At 35.5% G+C, this 19568-nt stretch overlaps 1 protein-coding gene across 3 annotated transcripts in view; it reads right to left on the bottom strand.

Moving 5' to 3' along the window:
* Window positions 1-19568, bottom strand: part of PDE1A (phosphodiesterase 1A) — a 384349-nt gene that overhangs the window by 58026 nt on the left and 306755 nt on the right. For all 3 annotated transcript variants that reach the window (XM_030803171.1, XM_030803172.1, XM_003253813.3), the window contains exons 9-11: window positions 11467-11592; window positions 7287-7388; window positions 7035-7155 (exon numbers count right to left, since the gene is read on the bottom strand). In XM_030803171.1, coding sequence (XP_030659031.1) covers window positions 7035-7155; window positions 7287-7388; window positions 11467-11592 — 349 coding nt within the window. The remainder of the gene's footprint in view (window positions 1-7034; window positions 7156-7286; window positions 7389-11466; window positions 11593-19568) is intronic.

The following is a 19568-nucleotide window of genomic DNA, read 5'->3' on the forward strand; positions in this document are numbered from 1 at the left end:
GGACTAAGTACATTTGTATTACTACGGAAAATGAAATTTATTTTGAAATAACACACTTTATACTACTTCTAGCAACATTTAAAAATAGAGAGGCCTGACTGTATACAATTCAAGGTAAAGTAAACATTTTGACCTTTCCTTCAAAATAACTTGCATTTCTAATTATTTTTTTCTTCTTGGCTAACAAGGTAATAATGATTAATAAATGCAGATTTTGTTCAAATATAGATTTTTTTCATGTGTCACAAAACAACTAGTTGAAGAAGGGAAAAATTTGCGTAGTTATTGTTATATGCCTTGGAAATGAGAACCCGCTCTACTGCCTTTTACCATTAGTGGCTTATTCAAGAGTCAGAAATCAGTGTTTCTCAAGACTGCAAATTCTGGATACAATTCTGATCTCTGGCTAGTTTCTCATGGCTTTAGAGGGTGAAACTAAAGTGGTGGCACTAAAGAATGGGATAACGTTGATGGGATTTTTAAGAATAATACAAATAGCTTGTCTTCCAGAAATATACAGCATTTAAAAAATTCTTAGTGTCTGTTTGAGTCCATTTGTTAAATAAAATGAGTTTGGTAGACAAACTAATAAGAAAATGATTTAGAAGTTAACACATCACAAAATTTCTCTGCATTTTTCTGAAATATTCACACACACACACACACACACGAACCTTTCTTGAAAGGTTGCTCTTGAAAAATTCTAAAATCAGCTCTTTCCTTTGCTACTTTTCTTATTTTTTGAATTTCTATCCAGGCTCTAATTTTGTTCAAAACCAATAGAAGGAATTGCAAGTCTAGCATTACATTCTGCAGAGCAAAAAGGAAAATACTTCTCTTAGTTGGCTACTTTTTAAACTTGATGATTGTGTTGGAAATGTGCTTTTGAATTGTGCCCAGATCTTTAGAAATTCAGCGTTAAGTAGTAACTATCAAACAACAAAATACTTCCTAAGCAATGGTGTAGTATACTGATACTTTGCCTCGGAAAGCATAAAGCTTAAAATAGACTAGCAGGATAACAAATAGCACCAATTCCTCACATTTGAAGCCCTCTTACTTTTGTTCTATCACTTTGTTCCTCACAATCATCCTGGGAAGTAGGCAGGATGGGAAAAGGTAAGAAGGTATATGGAGACAAGAAGGGGAAGACTCATGTCTCCCACTCCTGGAAGAATGAGAAGCTAGGGCCTACCCTTGAGTTTTCTGAAGTCAAGTCCAATTATCTCTCTAATTGGCATTATTAGGCTTCTTATGTTTGACCAATGTACATAAAATACAGTCTTTAACAAGAAACACAAGATGTTTACATTTAAACTGTAGCTGAGCACCATGATGAGCTCTGGACAGACCTCCTTCAATTTACCTCAAAATCTCTAGCACAGCCAGTGGAATTTAAGACACAGTATTTAGATTCTTAGTACCTTCCGAAGGAATGAAGACACATATTTGCAAATTGCTTTGTAAAAGTGCTGTTTTCACTGTCTGAGATGAAAAACCCAGTCACCTTGGCTAAATGCATAGCAGAATGGTATCAGTACTGTGGGTCTGACAAAGCGATAGTTTTACAGATGGCTATGTGAGGATGAACAAAAATAAAACATACAAGAACCATTGCAGTCCTGCTAATTTCTAGGACATCTGCATAGATACATAGACACAGTTCAATATCTTATGTCAAATCAGAGCAATGCATACAGCAAGGAGTTTCAGGTTCATTGCTTATTTACCTCCAAAGGTGTACATTATGCAGTATGACTAAGAAAAAGTGAGAGTAATATGAGATTTATTTAGTTAGTTCAATGCAAGAGAACATTTTACCTGTTGGAATCAATATCATATTTCAGTGTAAGTTTCATAAAGAAAAACTTGTTTTTCTTGAAAGACATATTTGTTGGCAGTACAAACGTAATTATTTTGACCTTTAACTCCACATTTTTCTGTTTTGCTGCACATGTTTCTGAAGGGGATTTGAAAATCATTTACTTTTAAAAATGCAGAAATTGGTGAACTTTCAAAAGATCTGAACTCAATTTCACTGAATTCATTAATCTCATGATCCTGTCAGGTATTCTTTGTCTGTTTTGAAATCAGTAAAACAAAAGGATAATACAAATGGTGATATTATTTGGAGATCTAATGGTAATCTTCAGGAGTCTCTGGGATTTTAGTTTTTTTTTTTTCCACCGTAATTTTTTTAGGGTCTTCTTTAAGTCAGAGATGAGCTACCTTCATTATGATATACTCTTTTTAAAAAAAAATTAAAGGGAAATTTATGTGCAAATCTGAAGTGTATAAACAGGAACACTTGTATAATACTTGATTAAGATATAGAGCATTTCCATTACCCCCAGAAAGTTGCCTTAACCTTGTCCAAGGAATCCTAACCCATATAGGCACCTACTGTTCTGTTCTGATTTCTATCACCATATATTAATTTTGCCAATTTTTGAACTTCATATAAATTGGTTTATAGTATTATTTTGAGATTTATTGTCATTTGTATCATTGGTCTATTTTTTATTGTTGCTTGATATTCCATTGTATGACTGTACCATAATTTATTTTTTATCCATTTCTATTTTTGATGAATGGACTGTTTCTAGCATTGAGTTTTTGTAAGTAGTATTGTAATGACTACTCCTATATAAGACATTTGGTGGCATAAACACTCATTTATCTAGGGGTAAAATTGCTGGGTCCTAAGGGATATTAACTATCCCTTCATATTAACTTCAGTAGATGATATCCAGTAGTTTTCCAGAGTGATTGTAATAATTTATCCTCCCACCTGTGATGTATGTATGATACCTCCAGTTGTTCCTCATTTTTGGTAACACCTTATATTGTCAATTCTTTTAATTTTAGTCATTCTCATGGGGCTATATGATATGTCATTATGGTTTAATTTATATTCTTTGATAAGTAAAGACAATGAACATACCTGTATGTATGGATTACCTACTTGTACATTTTCTTTTATAAAATATCCGTTCAAATTGGCCTGATTTTCTTTTTACTATTGATTTGTTGGAGTTCTATATGCAATTGGGCACAAGCCCTTGGACAGATATTTGTAGTACAAATATTTTCCCTCAGTCTATGGTTTGCATTTTCTTAATAGTGTGTTTGGAAGAACAGAAGTTTTGAGTTTTGCTTTTTTCCACTTCATTTTTTTTTCTTTTATGGGTAATGCTTTATGTGTCTTCTCTAAGAAATATTTACCTACCCCCAAGATTAGAGAGATCTTCTCTTGTGTTTTCCTCTAAGATCTTTATAGTTTTAGGTTTTGTGTTAAACTCCTTAATTTTGAATTAGTTTTTGTGTTAAGGTGTAGGTAGGGGACCAGTTTCCTTTTCTTCCCGTATATTCACTAATTGCTGTTCCATTTCCTTTTGTGGAAAGACTTTCCTTTCCCCGTGTAGTTGTTTTGGTGCCTTTGTAAAGATCAAATGACATTATATATATGAGCCTGTTTCTGAAATCACTCCTCTATTTTAATGATCTATTTGCCTATCCCTGTGCCCTATGCCAATAACACAGGGCCTTGATCACTGTAGCTTTATACTAACTCACATAAGGAGGAAGTGTAAGTCCTCCAACTTCTTTAATCTTTTTCAAAATTGTTTTGGCTGCCTTAGACTCATATTTCTATACGGATTTTAGAATCAGCCTTCCAACTTCTACAAATAAGCCTGTTACAATTTTTGATAAAGATTATGCTAAATTTATTAAAAATTTGGAAGAATTGACATCTTAGAAATACTGAGTCTTTCAGTCATTAACATATCTCTCCATTTATATACGTCTTAAAATTTCTCTCAATATTTTGTGGTTTGCAGTGTGGAGGTTTCATATACATTTAATTAAAGGTTTCCCCGAATATTTTATTATTTTATGCTGTTACAAAGTATACTGTTTTCAATTTTTATTTTCAAATTGTTTGCAGCTTGCATACAGAAACACAATTGATTCTACAACTAATAAACTCATTTATTAATTCTAGTAGCCTTTTGTAGATCTCTTGAGGTTTTCTATGCAGATGCTCATGTTTCTGCAAATAACAGTTTTATTTATTTTTATTCAAACTATACTTTGTTTTTTATTACCTTCCTACACTGGCTAGAACTTCAAATGCAATGTTGAATAGAAGTGGTAAGAGTACCTATAATGATCTTTGAATAAAAATGTTCAATATTTCATCGTGAAGTATCACATTAGCTATAGACCTTTGATCAGGTTGAGAAAGGTCTTCTACTTCTAGTTTACTAACAGTTTTTATAATTAATGTCTGTTGAATATTGTCAAATGCATTTTGCACATCTATAGGGTTGATAATATATTTTTTCCTTTATTTCCTTTAATATGGTGAATTACCTTAATTTTTTAATATTAAACTGACTCAAGTTATGATATGATATGCACTTTCTTACTAAATTGCTGGGTTTGATTTGCTAAAAATTTTAAAAACTAAAAAAAATTTCTCCTTTAGTTTTATGACAGATGTGGATGTGTAATTTTCTTTACTTGAAAAGTCTTTGTCAGGTAATCTCGAGAATTATGCTGTCAAATTTTCCTCTTCCTCTATGTCATAAAAGAATTTCTGTAAAACTGGCATTATTTCTTCCTGAAATGTTTGAGAGAATTCTCCATCTCTCAACTGAATTGAATATTGAGAATTGAAATCAGAAATAAGAATTAGTCATCTAAGCCTAGAGTTTTCTTCATAAGATGAGTTAAAGTACAAATTCAGCTTTTGAAACAGATATATGAATAGTCAGACTACATGATTTTTTCTTGTTTCTGTTTTCATAATTTATATCTGTCAAAAATTTTGACAATTTCATCTAAGTTTTCAATTTTATTGGCATAAATTGTGCATAATATTCCTCATCCTTTCATGAATATAGGCTCTATAATGATATTCTCTCTTTCATTTATAGTTTTTTCCTCTTTTTGATCCTGCAAGTAATTTCATTACTTTTTCAGAGAGCCAACTGTTACCTTTATTAACTTTTGTTATTGTTTCTCTTTGTTCTATTTCACTGTTTTTGACTTTTATATTTATTATATCCTTCCATCAACTTATTTTGATTCAATTTTCTTAACTTCTAGCTTCTTAAGGTGAAACAGATATAACTTACTTTATTACACGTTTGTTTTTATTCTAATATAAGTATGTAAAGCTATAAAGTTTCCCACAATTTTCAAATATTATGTTTTCTAAATCATTCAACTTAAGACATTTAAAAATTTCTTCTTAACCTGAAAAATCTTTGTATCTCTTTATGTTTCTGTTTTTGCACCTCTAATGTCACAGGGCTATTCAGAAAGATCTCTGGTTGATTGGTTGAGTATATAATTATAATTTTTAATTGACCACAATAAGCAGTTGACCTTTAGAATTTGGTAGGTTTTTACATTTAGTGTATTTTTTTAGCACAAAGTAAATTATGAAAATATTTTTCAATACTATTTTTAGGACCAAAATATTTGAATTTAGAAGATGTTACTCAGTAACTTTCTCTAGGAATATGAATTGCAATATAAAAATGAAACCACACATTATGTCCATCAACAATGGGAGACAGAAACCTGAGTCATCCAAACATAGTAATATATTTGGTGTTTATATCTTCAGAACAGGTATAAAATTAATGAACAAACCTTCAAAATAAAGAACAATACTGAGAAATGAAATAATCTGAAAATACAGAAATAAAAGAACTTCTCTAAGTGGGACTGTGATATAATAAAAAAAAATTATCTGATATTCATTCCCAGTTCCTGGCACAGAGCTTCAAAAACCTGTGGAATTTCATGAGTGATAGGAGACTCTATGCTAATGAGGCAACTCTGGGCCTATCCCCTAGATAGTTTGAGCATAGGGCCTGGTCACCAGAAACCAACCACATGATTAGAAAGTCGGAACTTTAAGCCAGCCAGGGGATATCTGGGAAGGAAGCGAGGCTGGAGATTGAGTTCAATCGCATGTCCAATGGTTTAATCAACCATGCCTATGTAATGAAACCCTGATATATACTCTGGACAGGAAAGCTCAGTAGAGCTTCCTGGTTGGTGAAAACGTTGACAAGGCAGGATGGTGGTACTCGCTAACTCCACTGGAAATAGCAAGGAAGCTCTGCATCCAAGACCCTCCCGGACCTTTCCTTATGGGCCTTTTCATTTGGCTCTTCCTGGGTTGTATTCTTTATAATAAAATTGTAATTGTAAGGATAGCACTTTTGAAGTTTTGTGAATCATTCTAGCATGTTGTCAAACCTAGAGAGGGTTGTGGGAACCACTGAACTTGTAACTGGCTGGTCAGAAGTGCTGGTGTCCCATAGCCCCATTTGCAGCTGGCATGTGAAGTGGAGCCAATCTTGTGGAAGACTGAGCCCTTAATTTGTGCAATTTGATGCTAACTCTGAGTGGTTAGCATCACATTTGTATTGTAGTACTCCAACTTGGATTGTGGGGGTTGCAAAACAGGGACATGTATAAAGAAAAGATGTGTACTTGTGGCAGAGAACACCAGTCACAATCCTTATCCGGGCTTGTTTCTGACGTAACATTAGATTTTTGTTGTTGTTGTTGTTGCCTATTTCAGTTAGGCATGTGTCCACCCAGCTAAAGCAATATTTCTCGGCCTCCATTAAAATTCTGGCCAACAAGATTTATGCAGAACTGTTATATATCCTCATCTACTCTTTTTATTATGAAAGCTATTTGCTGTCTCTGCTGTGGCACTTACGTCTTAACAGCAGATAACAATTCTTAGCTGCTTTTATTTTTCTTTCCTGAGAGTAGCATCTGAGATCCAAAATTTGAATCTCTTTAAAACATGTATCACACTACATAGACTTAATACATTTTTCTGACAGATTAATAAATTTTGCTGAAACCCCCAAGAATGTGTGGTGGCCAGTTGAAAACAGTAAGTCACAAGCCCTGGATTCCATACAGAAAAGGTGTATGCTAATATGCACAGTCACTATTTCCAAAAACATTTGCACAGAGTGTGAAAGAGGCACCTGCAGGAAAAACTCCTCCATTAGGGCCATGGTCCACCGATAATGCAGCTTCCAGGATTTGGCTGGGTGGCTGATGTCTGCTGCGTGGAGAATCAGGGACATGGTTTTGGCTCTGTCAATCCTGTTAAACCAAGGACATGCTTATATTATTCAAAACAAAGGAACCAATTACAGTCTTTTCTGAGGCCAAGCCCCTGGAACTTTAACATGACAAAAAACAAACAAACAAAAAAAACACCAAACAAAACCTACCCTTCAGGCTGCTGCAAACTGTTTCTTATATTTTTAATTTGCTGGAAGTGACCTGACATGTCTGTAGATAAAACCATTTCAATCACTAGGTTCCGAAGATCCCTGCAGAGTCACCAAAAGGAGAAAGGTTCATTCAGCCATTTATTGTTCTGAAGTGGAACATTTTCAATAAATAATCACTCACCATGTTTTATTGTTCTTAATGGATATGAACACAAAAGATGCTACTTTTTAAATGTGAAAGTCCACACACAAGTTTGATATTATTTTACCTTTTAACTGTTACGGATCTAAGAAGTTGCCAGCAGCGAGAATGGCAATGATGTTCACACCTCCCTGAAGAGCTAGTGCTTTCCCTTCTCACTCCCGCAACTCTTCTGCAGTCATAATTCCTAAATATTATTAATCTGAAAGGAACTTTAGCCATTTTAAAGAAAAATTATTCCAAATACAGTATTATATAGTATTTCAATGCTTTGGGGAAAAAAAGTAGAGACTATTCTAAATCCACGTCAACCAAACTAAAAGGTTTGATGTCTCAGAGAAGAGACAGAGATAAGAAGGGAATGAGGTTTCAAGATCCTCTCTGATCCTTCTTCATTTTGCATTTTTAAACAAAACTAGTACTATTAATAATAAAACCAGTGCTATTTATTCAGTATTTATTCAGCAAGGCACTGAACTGTAAGGATTAAATGTCTTCATATAATACCGGTATTAGAATACTTTAGCAACTAGTTGCTTTGTATGTATACAAAGACATTTAATCCTCCTAACAATCCCTGAGGGAGCATTAATATTTCCTCCCAAAGGAGACTGAGTCACCCAGTCACACAGCTGGTACATGGCTCAGATAAGATTCAACCCAAGAGTTCCCACTTCCAAAGCAGACACGTGGACCACTCTTCTGTGCCAAGCTTCCATCATAAGAACCCCAGAGAAACCAAGATGCTAAAGTGAGTAGTGATTGTCTGTTTAAGCTTTTGGGATCTGACCCTACCTAACACAGAGCCATTGGTATTACTATTTTAACCAAAGCACTGTAGATACAATAACCATGCCACAAAGCCTCACACTGAGTAGAAAATAAGGCACCCCAGCAAAGCCTTGCATGTTCCACAATTGCTTGTTCGCTCTATACAGATAAGTCAAAAAAGTCACTTGTACTGGAAAACGTACTTCATTTTCATTGTGTGGTGTGGCCAGTAGGATAAGCTGAACCAAAAGTGTGAAGGAAACTTGAATTATTGCATTTTACCTAAAGATGATATAATCTATTCGATTGTTTTTTCAAAACTACATATTGGCCGGGCATGGTGGCTCATGCCTGTAATCCCAGCACTTTGGGAGCCTGAGGTGGGTGGATCACGAGGTCAGGAGATCGAGACCATCCTGGCTAACACAGCGAAACCCCGTCTCTACTAAAAATACAAAAAAAAAATTAGCCAGGCCTGGTGGCAGGCGCCTGTAGTCCCAGCTACTTCGGAGGCTGAGGCAGGAGAATGGCATGAACCCAGGAGGCGGAGCTTGCAGTGAGCCAAGATGATTGCACCACTGCACTCCAGCCTGGGTGACAGAGCAAGACTCCGTCTGAAAAAAAAAAAAAAAAACAACTACATATTGATGGTTCTTGCTGAAAATCATGAGCACTCAATATTTCTATTGAATTTTTAGATGGAAGCCATGAGAATCAATACTCTGCTTACTTACTTTTATTCAAGTAGTAAGGGAAAGGAAGCTATTAATAAAATTATTCTCAATTACGCTTTTTTCTCTGAATATATGACAAGACCCATCTTTGAAAAGCAACTGAATAAAAACATTTATGTTAGCTAAGGAAAATGAGATTAGAGTTAAAGGAAATCAATAGAATCTAATAAGTATATTGTGCTTTGCATATAAATGATCAGTAAATGCTAGATGTTATCAATAACCAGCTAATAATATGTCAATAATTAGGCAAAATAAGAAAATATTACTTAATTTATAAAATTTTCTTGTGAAAACTTTTAAATGAATGCATTTGTTTTTACTAAAAGTAAGAAATAAACAGATATGTAAACAGAAAACATCAGTCTTTAAGAAGATATCCATATTTTAATTCTTAGTAAAATGTTATTAAAGGTATAGTATCAAATAGGTATTTTATAAATTTTTGGAAAGTGTTGAATCTATTAAATTCTAAAGTGTATATAATATGTACACTATTTGTTAAAACAATTCTATAAAAACATTCAATTAAAATAACTCTGAAGTTACCAAACAGAAACTTAGACAATTACAGCAATAAACTATTAGAATAAAATATTTAAAATGGTAAATAACAAAATATAATAGGAAATAAAATCACACTGAAATAGCAACAAAGTGAACTTTGAGGAAAAAAAGTTTATTTCTTTGAATAACAACAAAAATTAATATTATAAAAATTATCTGTGGGAATGGTAATCACTGATTAAGAAAATAAACCAATACCCTAGATGTAAATAATCTCTCTTAGGCTTTAAGAAATATCTCAGAACTTGTCTGCTTGTTCCTGCCTTTGCCCATCTAATTGCTACATAGCCCAACAGTGGTCTCTTTAAAATTCTTTTACAGTTAGATCCTGGCATTTCTAGACTGTAAATCCTCTTGGGCTACTATTTCCTGCAGAATACAGTTAACCCTTGAACAACATAAGTTTGAACTGTGTGGGACCACTTGTACACATATTTTTTCCCCTCTGTCACACCTGAGAAGCAAAACCAATCCCTCCTCTTCCATTCTCCTCCTCAGCCCACTCAACATAAAGACAGAGGATGAAGGCCTTTTTGATGACCCACTTCCACTTAATAAATAGTAAATATATTTTCTAATCTTTATGATTTTCTTAATAACATTTTCTTCTCTCCAGTTACTTTATTGTAATAATAGTGTATGTAATACACATAACATACAAATTATGTATTTATCAACTTTTATATTATTGGTAAGGCTTCCTATCCAGAGTGGGCTATTAGTAGTTAAGTTTTTGAAGTGTCAAAAGGTATACATGGGTTTTCAGTTGAATGGGGGTGCCCCTAACTCCTGTATTGTTCAAGGGACAACTGTAAAATGAAAGGCCTGAACTGTGTCTCCAAAAGAAAGTTCTACTTTCCCTTTACCTGACAGCATTTTCTAGAGTTGCAAAAATGAGCCCATATTTCTAGAAATGGCCTTGAAGAACCAGGAAACTTTGAAAATTTGAAAAGGCTTATTTTAAACCCTGATTTTTATCTTTTAGGTTTTAATGTTTTTATTGTCACTTTCCTTTTGGATATTTCTTTTTACCTTGATTTAAAAAACAAAAATGAAAGCAAAAACCTTTGATATTTACATTCAACTGGAAACCTTTTCTAGTCAATTAAATGACTTTTAATAAGATTGTTGTTGAAGATAAATATAGGCCTTTTTCTGTTCTGAGTCCCATAGAATATTAGGAACATATACTAAGAAGATTCTATGATTAATGAAGTTCATATTTAATTGATTGTCCTTTACTTTTATTTGTGAAGTCCAGCAACCCTATTGTCAATTGAAGGGGATGATAATGACCAAAGGATCAAGAAAAAGAGAAGAAAGGTTATACAGAGGGACGGGGGTACATCTTGTTATTTTTCCCTACATAGCAACAAGTATCAATATACTACGTAATTTTTTTCAAGCAAACAGATGCTTTGGAGAAACATGTAAGATTTCCTCTGCACTTGGGTCATTTTAGTATAATGGAATTTTTTTCCCACATGTTTAACTTTTTGTTTTTAAAAAAACCTTAACTCCACATCTTTAAAAAAAAACAATATATGAAAGAATGAATATAATGCCGAAATTTTGAATTTATGTAACACCCCATATTGATAAAAATTGAGTAGAGCTCCATTCCAGAGTGTATAATTATGTATATAAAAGTATTTGTTGTGTTGTGTGTGGTCTTATTCAGACATATGGATGTTGAGTTGACCTGGAAATACTTCAGGTCCCTTTAACACAGTCTGGCTCTGAACAAAGTCCCTAAGTACTAAACCTTCTCAGAGTCATCCAGTCGACAGTAATTAAGTTTGTAATATGGGGAATGCATCGACTTTCATCTTTTTTCTTGACTTTAAATCACATAATTCCTTTCCTGAAATTAAATTTCCTGTAGGTTTTCTCTGAAACTCACCTCCAGTCATCTTTGGATAAATTTATCAAGATATTCATTTCTTCTTCTTGCATAAGTCGATAAGCTGCACTCACGTGGTGATTCTCAAGGACAGAGCGATCATTATACAAAATGGCAACATCTGACCTAAGAATTAAAAACAAAATGCCCAGCAGAGGATTTCTTTAGACATCATGAATGTCTAATAAGACTTACTCAAGTATCAAGTCATCTGACCAGAAAACATCCTATAATTGAACAGTGAGAATTATGGAAGTACTTAGTTTCTTTTATTTTTTACTGTATGATATTTTAAACTTTTATATAAACTCTATTTATTAGAGAAGTTTTAGGCTCACAGCAAAATTGAAGTTGGTACAAAATTTCCCATGTACTTTCTTCTTCCACACATGCGTAACCTCCCCCATTGTCAACATCCCCAACAAGAGTGGTATTTTTGTTACAATTGATGAACCTACATAGACACATCATTCTCATCCAGTGTCCACAGTTTACATTAGGGTTCGCTCGCTCTTGGTGTTGTACATTCTATGTGTTTAGACAAGTGAATAATGACATGTATCTACTATTATAGTACCATACAGAGTTGTTTCTCTGCCCCCAAATCCCTCTGTGCTCCACCTCTTCATCCCTTTCTCCCCCCTAACCCTGGCAACCACTGATTTTTTTCACTGTCTCCATAGTTTTGCCTTCTTCAAAATGTTATGTAGATGGAATCATACAGTATGTTGCTGATATGGTTTGGCTCTGTGTCCCTACCCAAATCTTATGTTGAATTGTAATCTCCAGTGTTAGGGGAGGGACCTGGTGGGAGGTGATTGGATCTTGGGGGCAGACTTCCCCCATGCTGTTCTTGTGATAGTGAGTGAGTTCTCATGAGATCTGGTGGTTTTAAAGTGTGTAGCACTTTCTTCTTCGCGCTCTCTCCTGCCACCATGTGAAGATGTGCTTACTTCCTCTTCACCCTTCCATCATGATTGTAAGTTTCCTGAGGACTCCCAGCCATGCCTCCTGGATGGCCTGTGGAACTGTGAGTTAGTAAAACCTCTTTCCTTTATATGTTACTGAGTCTCAGGTAGTTCTTTATAGCAGTGTGAGAATGGACTAATACAGAAAATTGGTACTGAGCATGGGGTATTGCTATAAAGATACCTAAAAATGTGGAAGCAACTTTGGAACTGGGTAATGGGCAGAGGTTGGAACAGTTTGGAGGGCTCAGAAAAAGAGGAAGATATGGGAAAGTTTGGAACTTCATAGAGATTGTTGAATGGTTGTGACCAAAATACTGATAGTGATATAGACAGTGAAGACTAGGTTGAGGACATCTTAGGTAGAGATAAGGAGGTCTTAGGTAGAGATGAGGAACTTACTTGGGACTAGAGTAAAAGTCACTCTTGCTATGCTTTAGCAAAAGGACTGATGGCATTGTGTGCCTGCTCTAGAAATCTGTGGAATTTTGAACTTGAGAGAGATGATTTAGGGTATCCGGTGAAAGCAATGTCTAAGCAGCAAAGTGTTCAAGATATGGTTTGGCTGTTTCTAAAAGCCTGTGCTCATTTGCATAAAGAAAGAAATGACCTGAAACTGGAACTTATATTTAAAAGAGAAGCAGAGCATAAAAGTTTAAAATACTTGCAGCCTGACCATAAGGTAGAAAAGAAAAACCCATTTTCTGGGGAGGAACTCAAGGCTGCAAAAATTTGCATACATAAAGAGAAACCTAATGTTAATAGCCCAGACAATGGGGAAAATGTCTCCAGGGCATTTCAGAGATCTTCATGGCAGCCCCTCCCATCACAAGCCTGAAGGCCTAGCAGGGAAAAATGGATTCATGGGCCAGGCCTAGGGTCCCCACTGCTCTGTGCATGCATCCTGGACATTGTGCCCTGCATCCCAGCTGCTCCAGCTCCAGTCGTGGCTGAAAGAGGACAAGGTACAGCTCGGGTCATTGCTTCAGAGGGTGAAAGCCCCAAGCCTTGGTGGCTTCTACATGGTATTGCGCCTGTAAGTGTGCAGTCAGTAGTAATTGAGGCTTGGGAGCCTTTGCCTAGATTTCAGAGGATGTATGGAAATGCCTGAATATCCAGGAAGAAGTCTGCTGCAGGGGCAGAGGCCTCATGGAAAACCTCTAGTAGGGCAGTGTGGAGGGGAAATGTGGGGTTAGAGCCCCCATAGTCCTCACTGGGGCACTGCCTAGTGGAGCTGTGAGAAGAGGGCTACTGTATTAGTCCATTTTCACAATGCTATAAAGATAGTACCTGAGGCTGGGTAATTTATAAAGGAAAGAGGTTTAATTGACTCACAGTTCTGCAAGGCTGGCGGGGGCGGGGGCCTTAGGAAACTTAGAATCATGATGGAAGGCAAAGGGGAAGCAAGGCACATCTTAAATGGCAGCAGGAGAGAGAGTGCAGGGGGGAAGCTGCCACTTTTAAACTACCAGATCTCATGAGAATTCCCTCACTATTATGAGAACAGCATGGGAGAAGCTGTCCCTATGATCCAATTACCTCCCAACAGGTCCCTCCCTCAAAACATGGGGATTACAATCTGAGATGAGATTTGGTGGGGACGCAGAGCCAAACCATATCAGCCACTGTCTTTCAGACTCCAGAATGGTAAATCCACCAACAGCTTGCACTGTGCACCTGGAAAAGCCACAGGCACTGGACGCCAGCCAGTGAAAGCAGCCATGGGGGCTGTACCCTGCAGAGCCACAGAGGTGGAGTGCCCAAGGCTGTAGGAGCACACCCCTGCATCAGCATACCCTGAATATGAGACATGGAGTCAAAAAGATTATTTGGGGGCTTTAAGATTAAATAACTGCCCTGCTGGGGTTCAGACTTACATGTCCTATAGTCCCTTTTTTGGGCCAATTTCTCCCTTTTGGAATAGGAGCATTTACCCAATGCCTGTAACCCCATTATATCTTGGAAGTAACTAACTTGTTTTTCATTTTACAAGCCCACAGGTGGAAGGGACTTGCCCTGTCTCACATGAGACTTTGGAGTTGGACTTTTGAGTTAATGCTGGAGTGAGTTAAGACTTTTGGGGACTATTGGGAAGGCATGATTGGTTTTTTGAAATATGAGAAGGACATGTGATTCAGGAGGGGCCAGAAGTGGAATAATGTATTAGTCCGTTTTCAAGCTGCTCATAAAGACATACCCAGAACTGGGCAATTTACAAAAGAAAGAGTTTTATTGGACTTACAGTTCCACATGGCTGGGGAGAGGCCTCACAATCATGGTGGAAGATGAAAGGCAAGTCTCACATGGTGGTGGCAAGAGAGAGAATGAGAACCAAGTGAAACAGGTTTCCCTTTATCAAACCATCAGATCTCATGGGACTTATTCACTATCATGAGAACAGTATGGGGGAAACCGCCCCCATGATTCAATTATCTCCCACTGGCTCTCTCCCACAACACATGGGAATTATGGGATTACAATTCAACACGAGATTTGGATGAGAGACACAGAGCCAAACCATATTATGAGCCAAATGTTGATTACAATTCAACATGAGATTTGGGTGGGGGACACAGAGCCAAGCATATTATTTGATATGGTTTGGATCTGTGTCCCCCACCCAAATCTCATATTGAATTGTAATCCCCAGTATTGGTAGAGGGACCTGGTAGGAGGTGACTGGATCATGGGGGTGGGTATCCCGCTTGCTGTTCTCATGATAATGAGTGAGTTCTCATGAGATCTGGTTGCTGAAAAGTGTGCAGCACTTCCCCCTTCACTCCCTCTCTTGCCACCATGTGAAAGTATGCTTGCTTCCCCTTCACCCTTCTGCCATGACTGTAAGTTTCCTGCGGCCTCCCAGCCTCCCCAGCCATGCCTTCTGTATGGCATCTGGAACTATGAGTCAATTGAACCTCTTTTCTTTATAAGTTATCCATTCTCTGCCACCTTTTTATAGCAGTGTGAGAAGAAGATAATACAATTGCCTTCTCAAATTGGTTCCTTTCACTTAGTAATATGCATTCATGTTTCCTTCATGTCTTTTCACCGATTGATAGCTAATTTCCTTGCAGCACTCAAGTTTTCTTGTCTGCATATACCACAGTTTATTTATTCAGTCACCTACTGAAGGACATCTTGCTTGCTTCCAAGTTTTGGCAATTATGAATAAAGCTGCTGTAAGTATCTGTGCTATAAGTTTTTGTGTGAATGTGTTTGTAAATTTTTTGAGTAAATACCAAGGAGTGCAATTCATGGATCATATGGTAAGAGTAGTTTCAATTTTGTAATAAATTGGTAAACTGTCTTCTGAAATGGCTATACCAGTTTTCATGCCTACCAGCAATGAATGAGAGTTCCTGCTGCTCCATTCTCACCAGCTTCTGGTGTTGTTAGTGTTCTGCATTTTGGCCATTTTAATAGATGTGTATTGCCTATTGATCTATTTGGTATCTCATTGTTTCAATTTGGATTTCTCTGATGACATGATATGGAATATCTTTTCATATGCCTATTTGCCATTTGTATATCTTCCTAGCTGAAGTGTCTGGTAAAGTTTTTGGCTCATTTTTAAATTAGGTTGTTAGTTTTCTTATTGTTGAGTTTTAAGCATTCTTTGTATATTTTGGATAACAGTGCTTTATCAGATGTTATTTGCAAGTATTTTCTTCCAGTCTGTGGCTTGTTTTCTTAGTCTCTTGATAGTGTCTTTGGTAGAGCATAAATTTTTAATTTTAATGAAATCCAACTTATCAATTTATTCTTTTATATATTGTGCCTTTGATGTTATATTTAAAAAGTCATCACCAAATCTAAGGTCATCTAGATTTTTCTTCTATGTAATCTTCTAGGAATTTTATAGATTTTTGTTTTAAATTTAGGTTTGTGATCCATTTTGAGTTAATTTTGTAAAGGGTATAAGGCCTGTGTCTTAGTGTGTTTTATGCTGATGTGACAGAATACCTGAGGCTGGGTAATTTATCAAAAAAAAAAGAAAAGAAATTTATTTATCACAGTTCTTAACTGGAAAGTCAAAGATCAACATACCATCATCTCAGGAGGGCCTTCTTGCTGTATCATCAAATGGTGGAAAGCATCACATAGTAGAAAGGCAGAGAGCACAAGAGAGCAAACCCTCTCTAGCAAGCCCCATTTTATAATGGCATTAATTTATTTATGAGGATAGAACACTCCTGACCTCAATACCTTCCATTAGGCCCCACCTTCCAACCCTGTCACATTGGGGGTTATGTTTGCAACATATGAATTCTGGGAAACACATTCAAACCATAGCAGTCTGTGTCTGGATTCTTCTTTTCTTTTTGCTTTTGCATGTGGATATTCAGTCGTGTTAGCACCATTTATTGAAAAGATTATTTTTGCTTCACTGTATTGCTTTTACTCCTTTGTCAAAGATCAGTTGACTATATTTTTCGTAGGTTCATTACTGGGCTCTCTAATCTGTTTTCATTGATCTATTTGTCTGTCCTTTTACCAATACTACACTGTCTTGATTACTGTGGTGTTGTAGCAAGTCTTAAAGTTAGGTAGTGTCAGTCCTCCAACTTTGTGCTTCTCCTTTAAAACTGTGTTAGCTATTATGAGTCTTTTGCCTCTCCATACAAACTTTAGAATCACTTTGTCAGAATCATAAAATAACTTGCTGGTATTTTCATTGGGATTGGATTAAATCTACAGATGAAGTTGCAAAGAACTGACATCCTGACAGTTTTGAGTCTATCTATGAACATGAAATATCTGTCTGCGTATTATTTATTTCATCAAAGTTTTACAGTTTTTCTTATAAAGGTCTTGTATATGTTTTGTTCCATTTATATCTAAATATTTAATTTTGTGTGGTGCTAATGCAAATGACATTTGTGTTTTCAATTTCAAATTACATTTGTTTATTGCTGGCATATAGGAAAGCAATTGAGTTTTGTGTATTAACCTTGTATTTTGCAACCCTGCTATAATCACTTATTAGTTCCAGGAGTTTTTTGGTCAATTCTTTCAGATTTTCTACATGGACAATCATATCATCTGCAAACAAAGATAATTTTATTTCTCTCTTCCCAAGATGCATGCCTTTTAATTCCTTTTTCTAGTTGTACTGCATTAGCTAGGACTTCCAGTATGATACAAAAATTAGTTGTGAGAGGGGACATCTTCCCTTGTTCACAATCTTAGTGGGAAAACTTCAACTTTTTCACCATTAAGTATGATGTTAGTTGTAGGTGTTTTATAAATAGATACTTTTCTTTGAATTGTTTACTTTTTAATTGACAATTAAAATTATATATATTTATCATGTACGAGATGATGTCTTGAAACATGTATCTATATATATATGTATACATTTATATATACATACACACACCGATAGTGGAATGGCTAATTCAGGCTAATTAACATATGTATTACTTCACAATTTACCGTTTTTTGTGGTGAGAATACTTAAAATCTACTCTTGGCAATCTTTTAGAATACAAAACATTGTTATTAACTCTAGTTGACACATTGTACAATAGATCTCTTGAACTTATTTATCCCATCTAACTGAAATTATGTATCCTTTGACCAACATCTTCCTAACTTTTATCTCCACCCGAGTCCCTCATAATCATAATTCCACTCTAGTATAGATATTCTTTATCAAGTTAAGGAAGGTCCTCTCTATTCCTAGTTAGAGTTTATATCATAAATGTGGGTTGGAATGTTTGGCAAAATGCTTTTTCTGCATTTATTGATAAGATCACGTGATTTTTTTTCCTGTACCCTGTTGATGTGGTAGATTATATTAATTGAATTATGAATGTTGAGCCAGACTTGCATACCTGGGATAAACCCCACTTAGTTGTGGTGCTTAGCTTTCTTTTAATTATCATTATTATAGTTTAAATGTGTTTATGCCTTTTCCTTCTGGTTTGTAATCCAGACAACTGCAAAATACTCTAGATATATCAAAGAGAATAAAATTACCTAACGTCTTATTCAGTCAGTGAATGAACAAACCCCTTTGTACCCATTCAAGAGTGTTGATACCATCCCTGTTCCTTTAAACTAAAATTACTTTGGGTAGCAGGTGAAGGGGATGATGAAAATCATTTGATCTATTTATGATTCTAGTTTTTTACTCTCGTATAATGTTGTGATTAAATTTTAATGTTATAGATCCTTTTACTTTAAAATTAAGATGGAAAAATCATTTTTAAAGAACACTTAAAATGTATGCTTCATCACCCATTTAAAAGGAACATTTTATTTTTAAAATGATGAATACATCAAGGGAAGGCTTTTATTTCTCACTTGTCTGTATTTTAATATAATTTCATTATGAAATAAATTGGTATACTTCAAGTTTCATTGATGAATTTGGTATTCTAACTTTAAGCTTGAAGTATTTCAAGCATTCTCAGATCTGTATAATGGAACCTGGGCTTCTCCTTCCTCTATCCTCCTAGGTTGCCAGATCATTATGTAAGTGTGGAATGGAAGCAAAATCACTACGTTCAATCTCTTAAAATAGTGAACTCATTCATATAAGTTGGCAAGTTGAATATTGATAACAAATATGGCAAAAAAGAAAGTCAAGTTAAAACTTGTAGCAAGTTTGCTACCACTTACCCAACACCGAGGCTTCTCTCACTCTCCTGTCTCCTGGTAGATACTTAACGCTGTCAAGTGTAAAAGTGCCTCACTCCAGACTTACTGTTTCAGGCCTTTCAGTGGGTAAAGTCCTAGTTATAACCTAGCACTGGCCCTGCCACTGACTATTTATGATGGAGTAGACAAGGACAAAATAAAAAACGAAAGTTCCCACTAAAACACCACCACCACCACCACACATGGATAGCTATGTGAGATGATGGATATATTAATTTGCTTCTGCATAATAATCATTTTATTATCTATCTGTATCTTAAAATATCATGTTATATACCATAAATGTACACAATGAAAACTATTTAATAACAATAGAGAAAACAAAAACTAAAGAAATCTGGCATTTTGTACAAGCAGCCGGTTTAAGATCTGTGTCTGATAGTCTGCCAGATAAACCAAGCTTTATTATTCATCCAACATATGATAAATGACCTACCAGGCACTATTACTTTCTTTTTTGTTTCTAGC

The sequence above is a fragment of the Nomascus leucogenys genome, chromosome 22a (assembly GCF_006542625.1).
Source record: "Nomascus leucogenys isolate Asia chromosome 22a, Asia_NLE_v1, whole genome shotgun sequence".
Taxonomy (NCBI): domain Eukaryota; kingdom Metazoa; phylum Chordata; class Mammalia; order Primates; family Hylobatidae; genus Nomascus; species Nomascus leucogenys.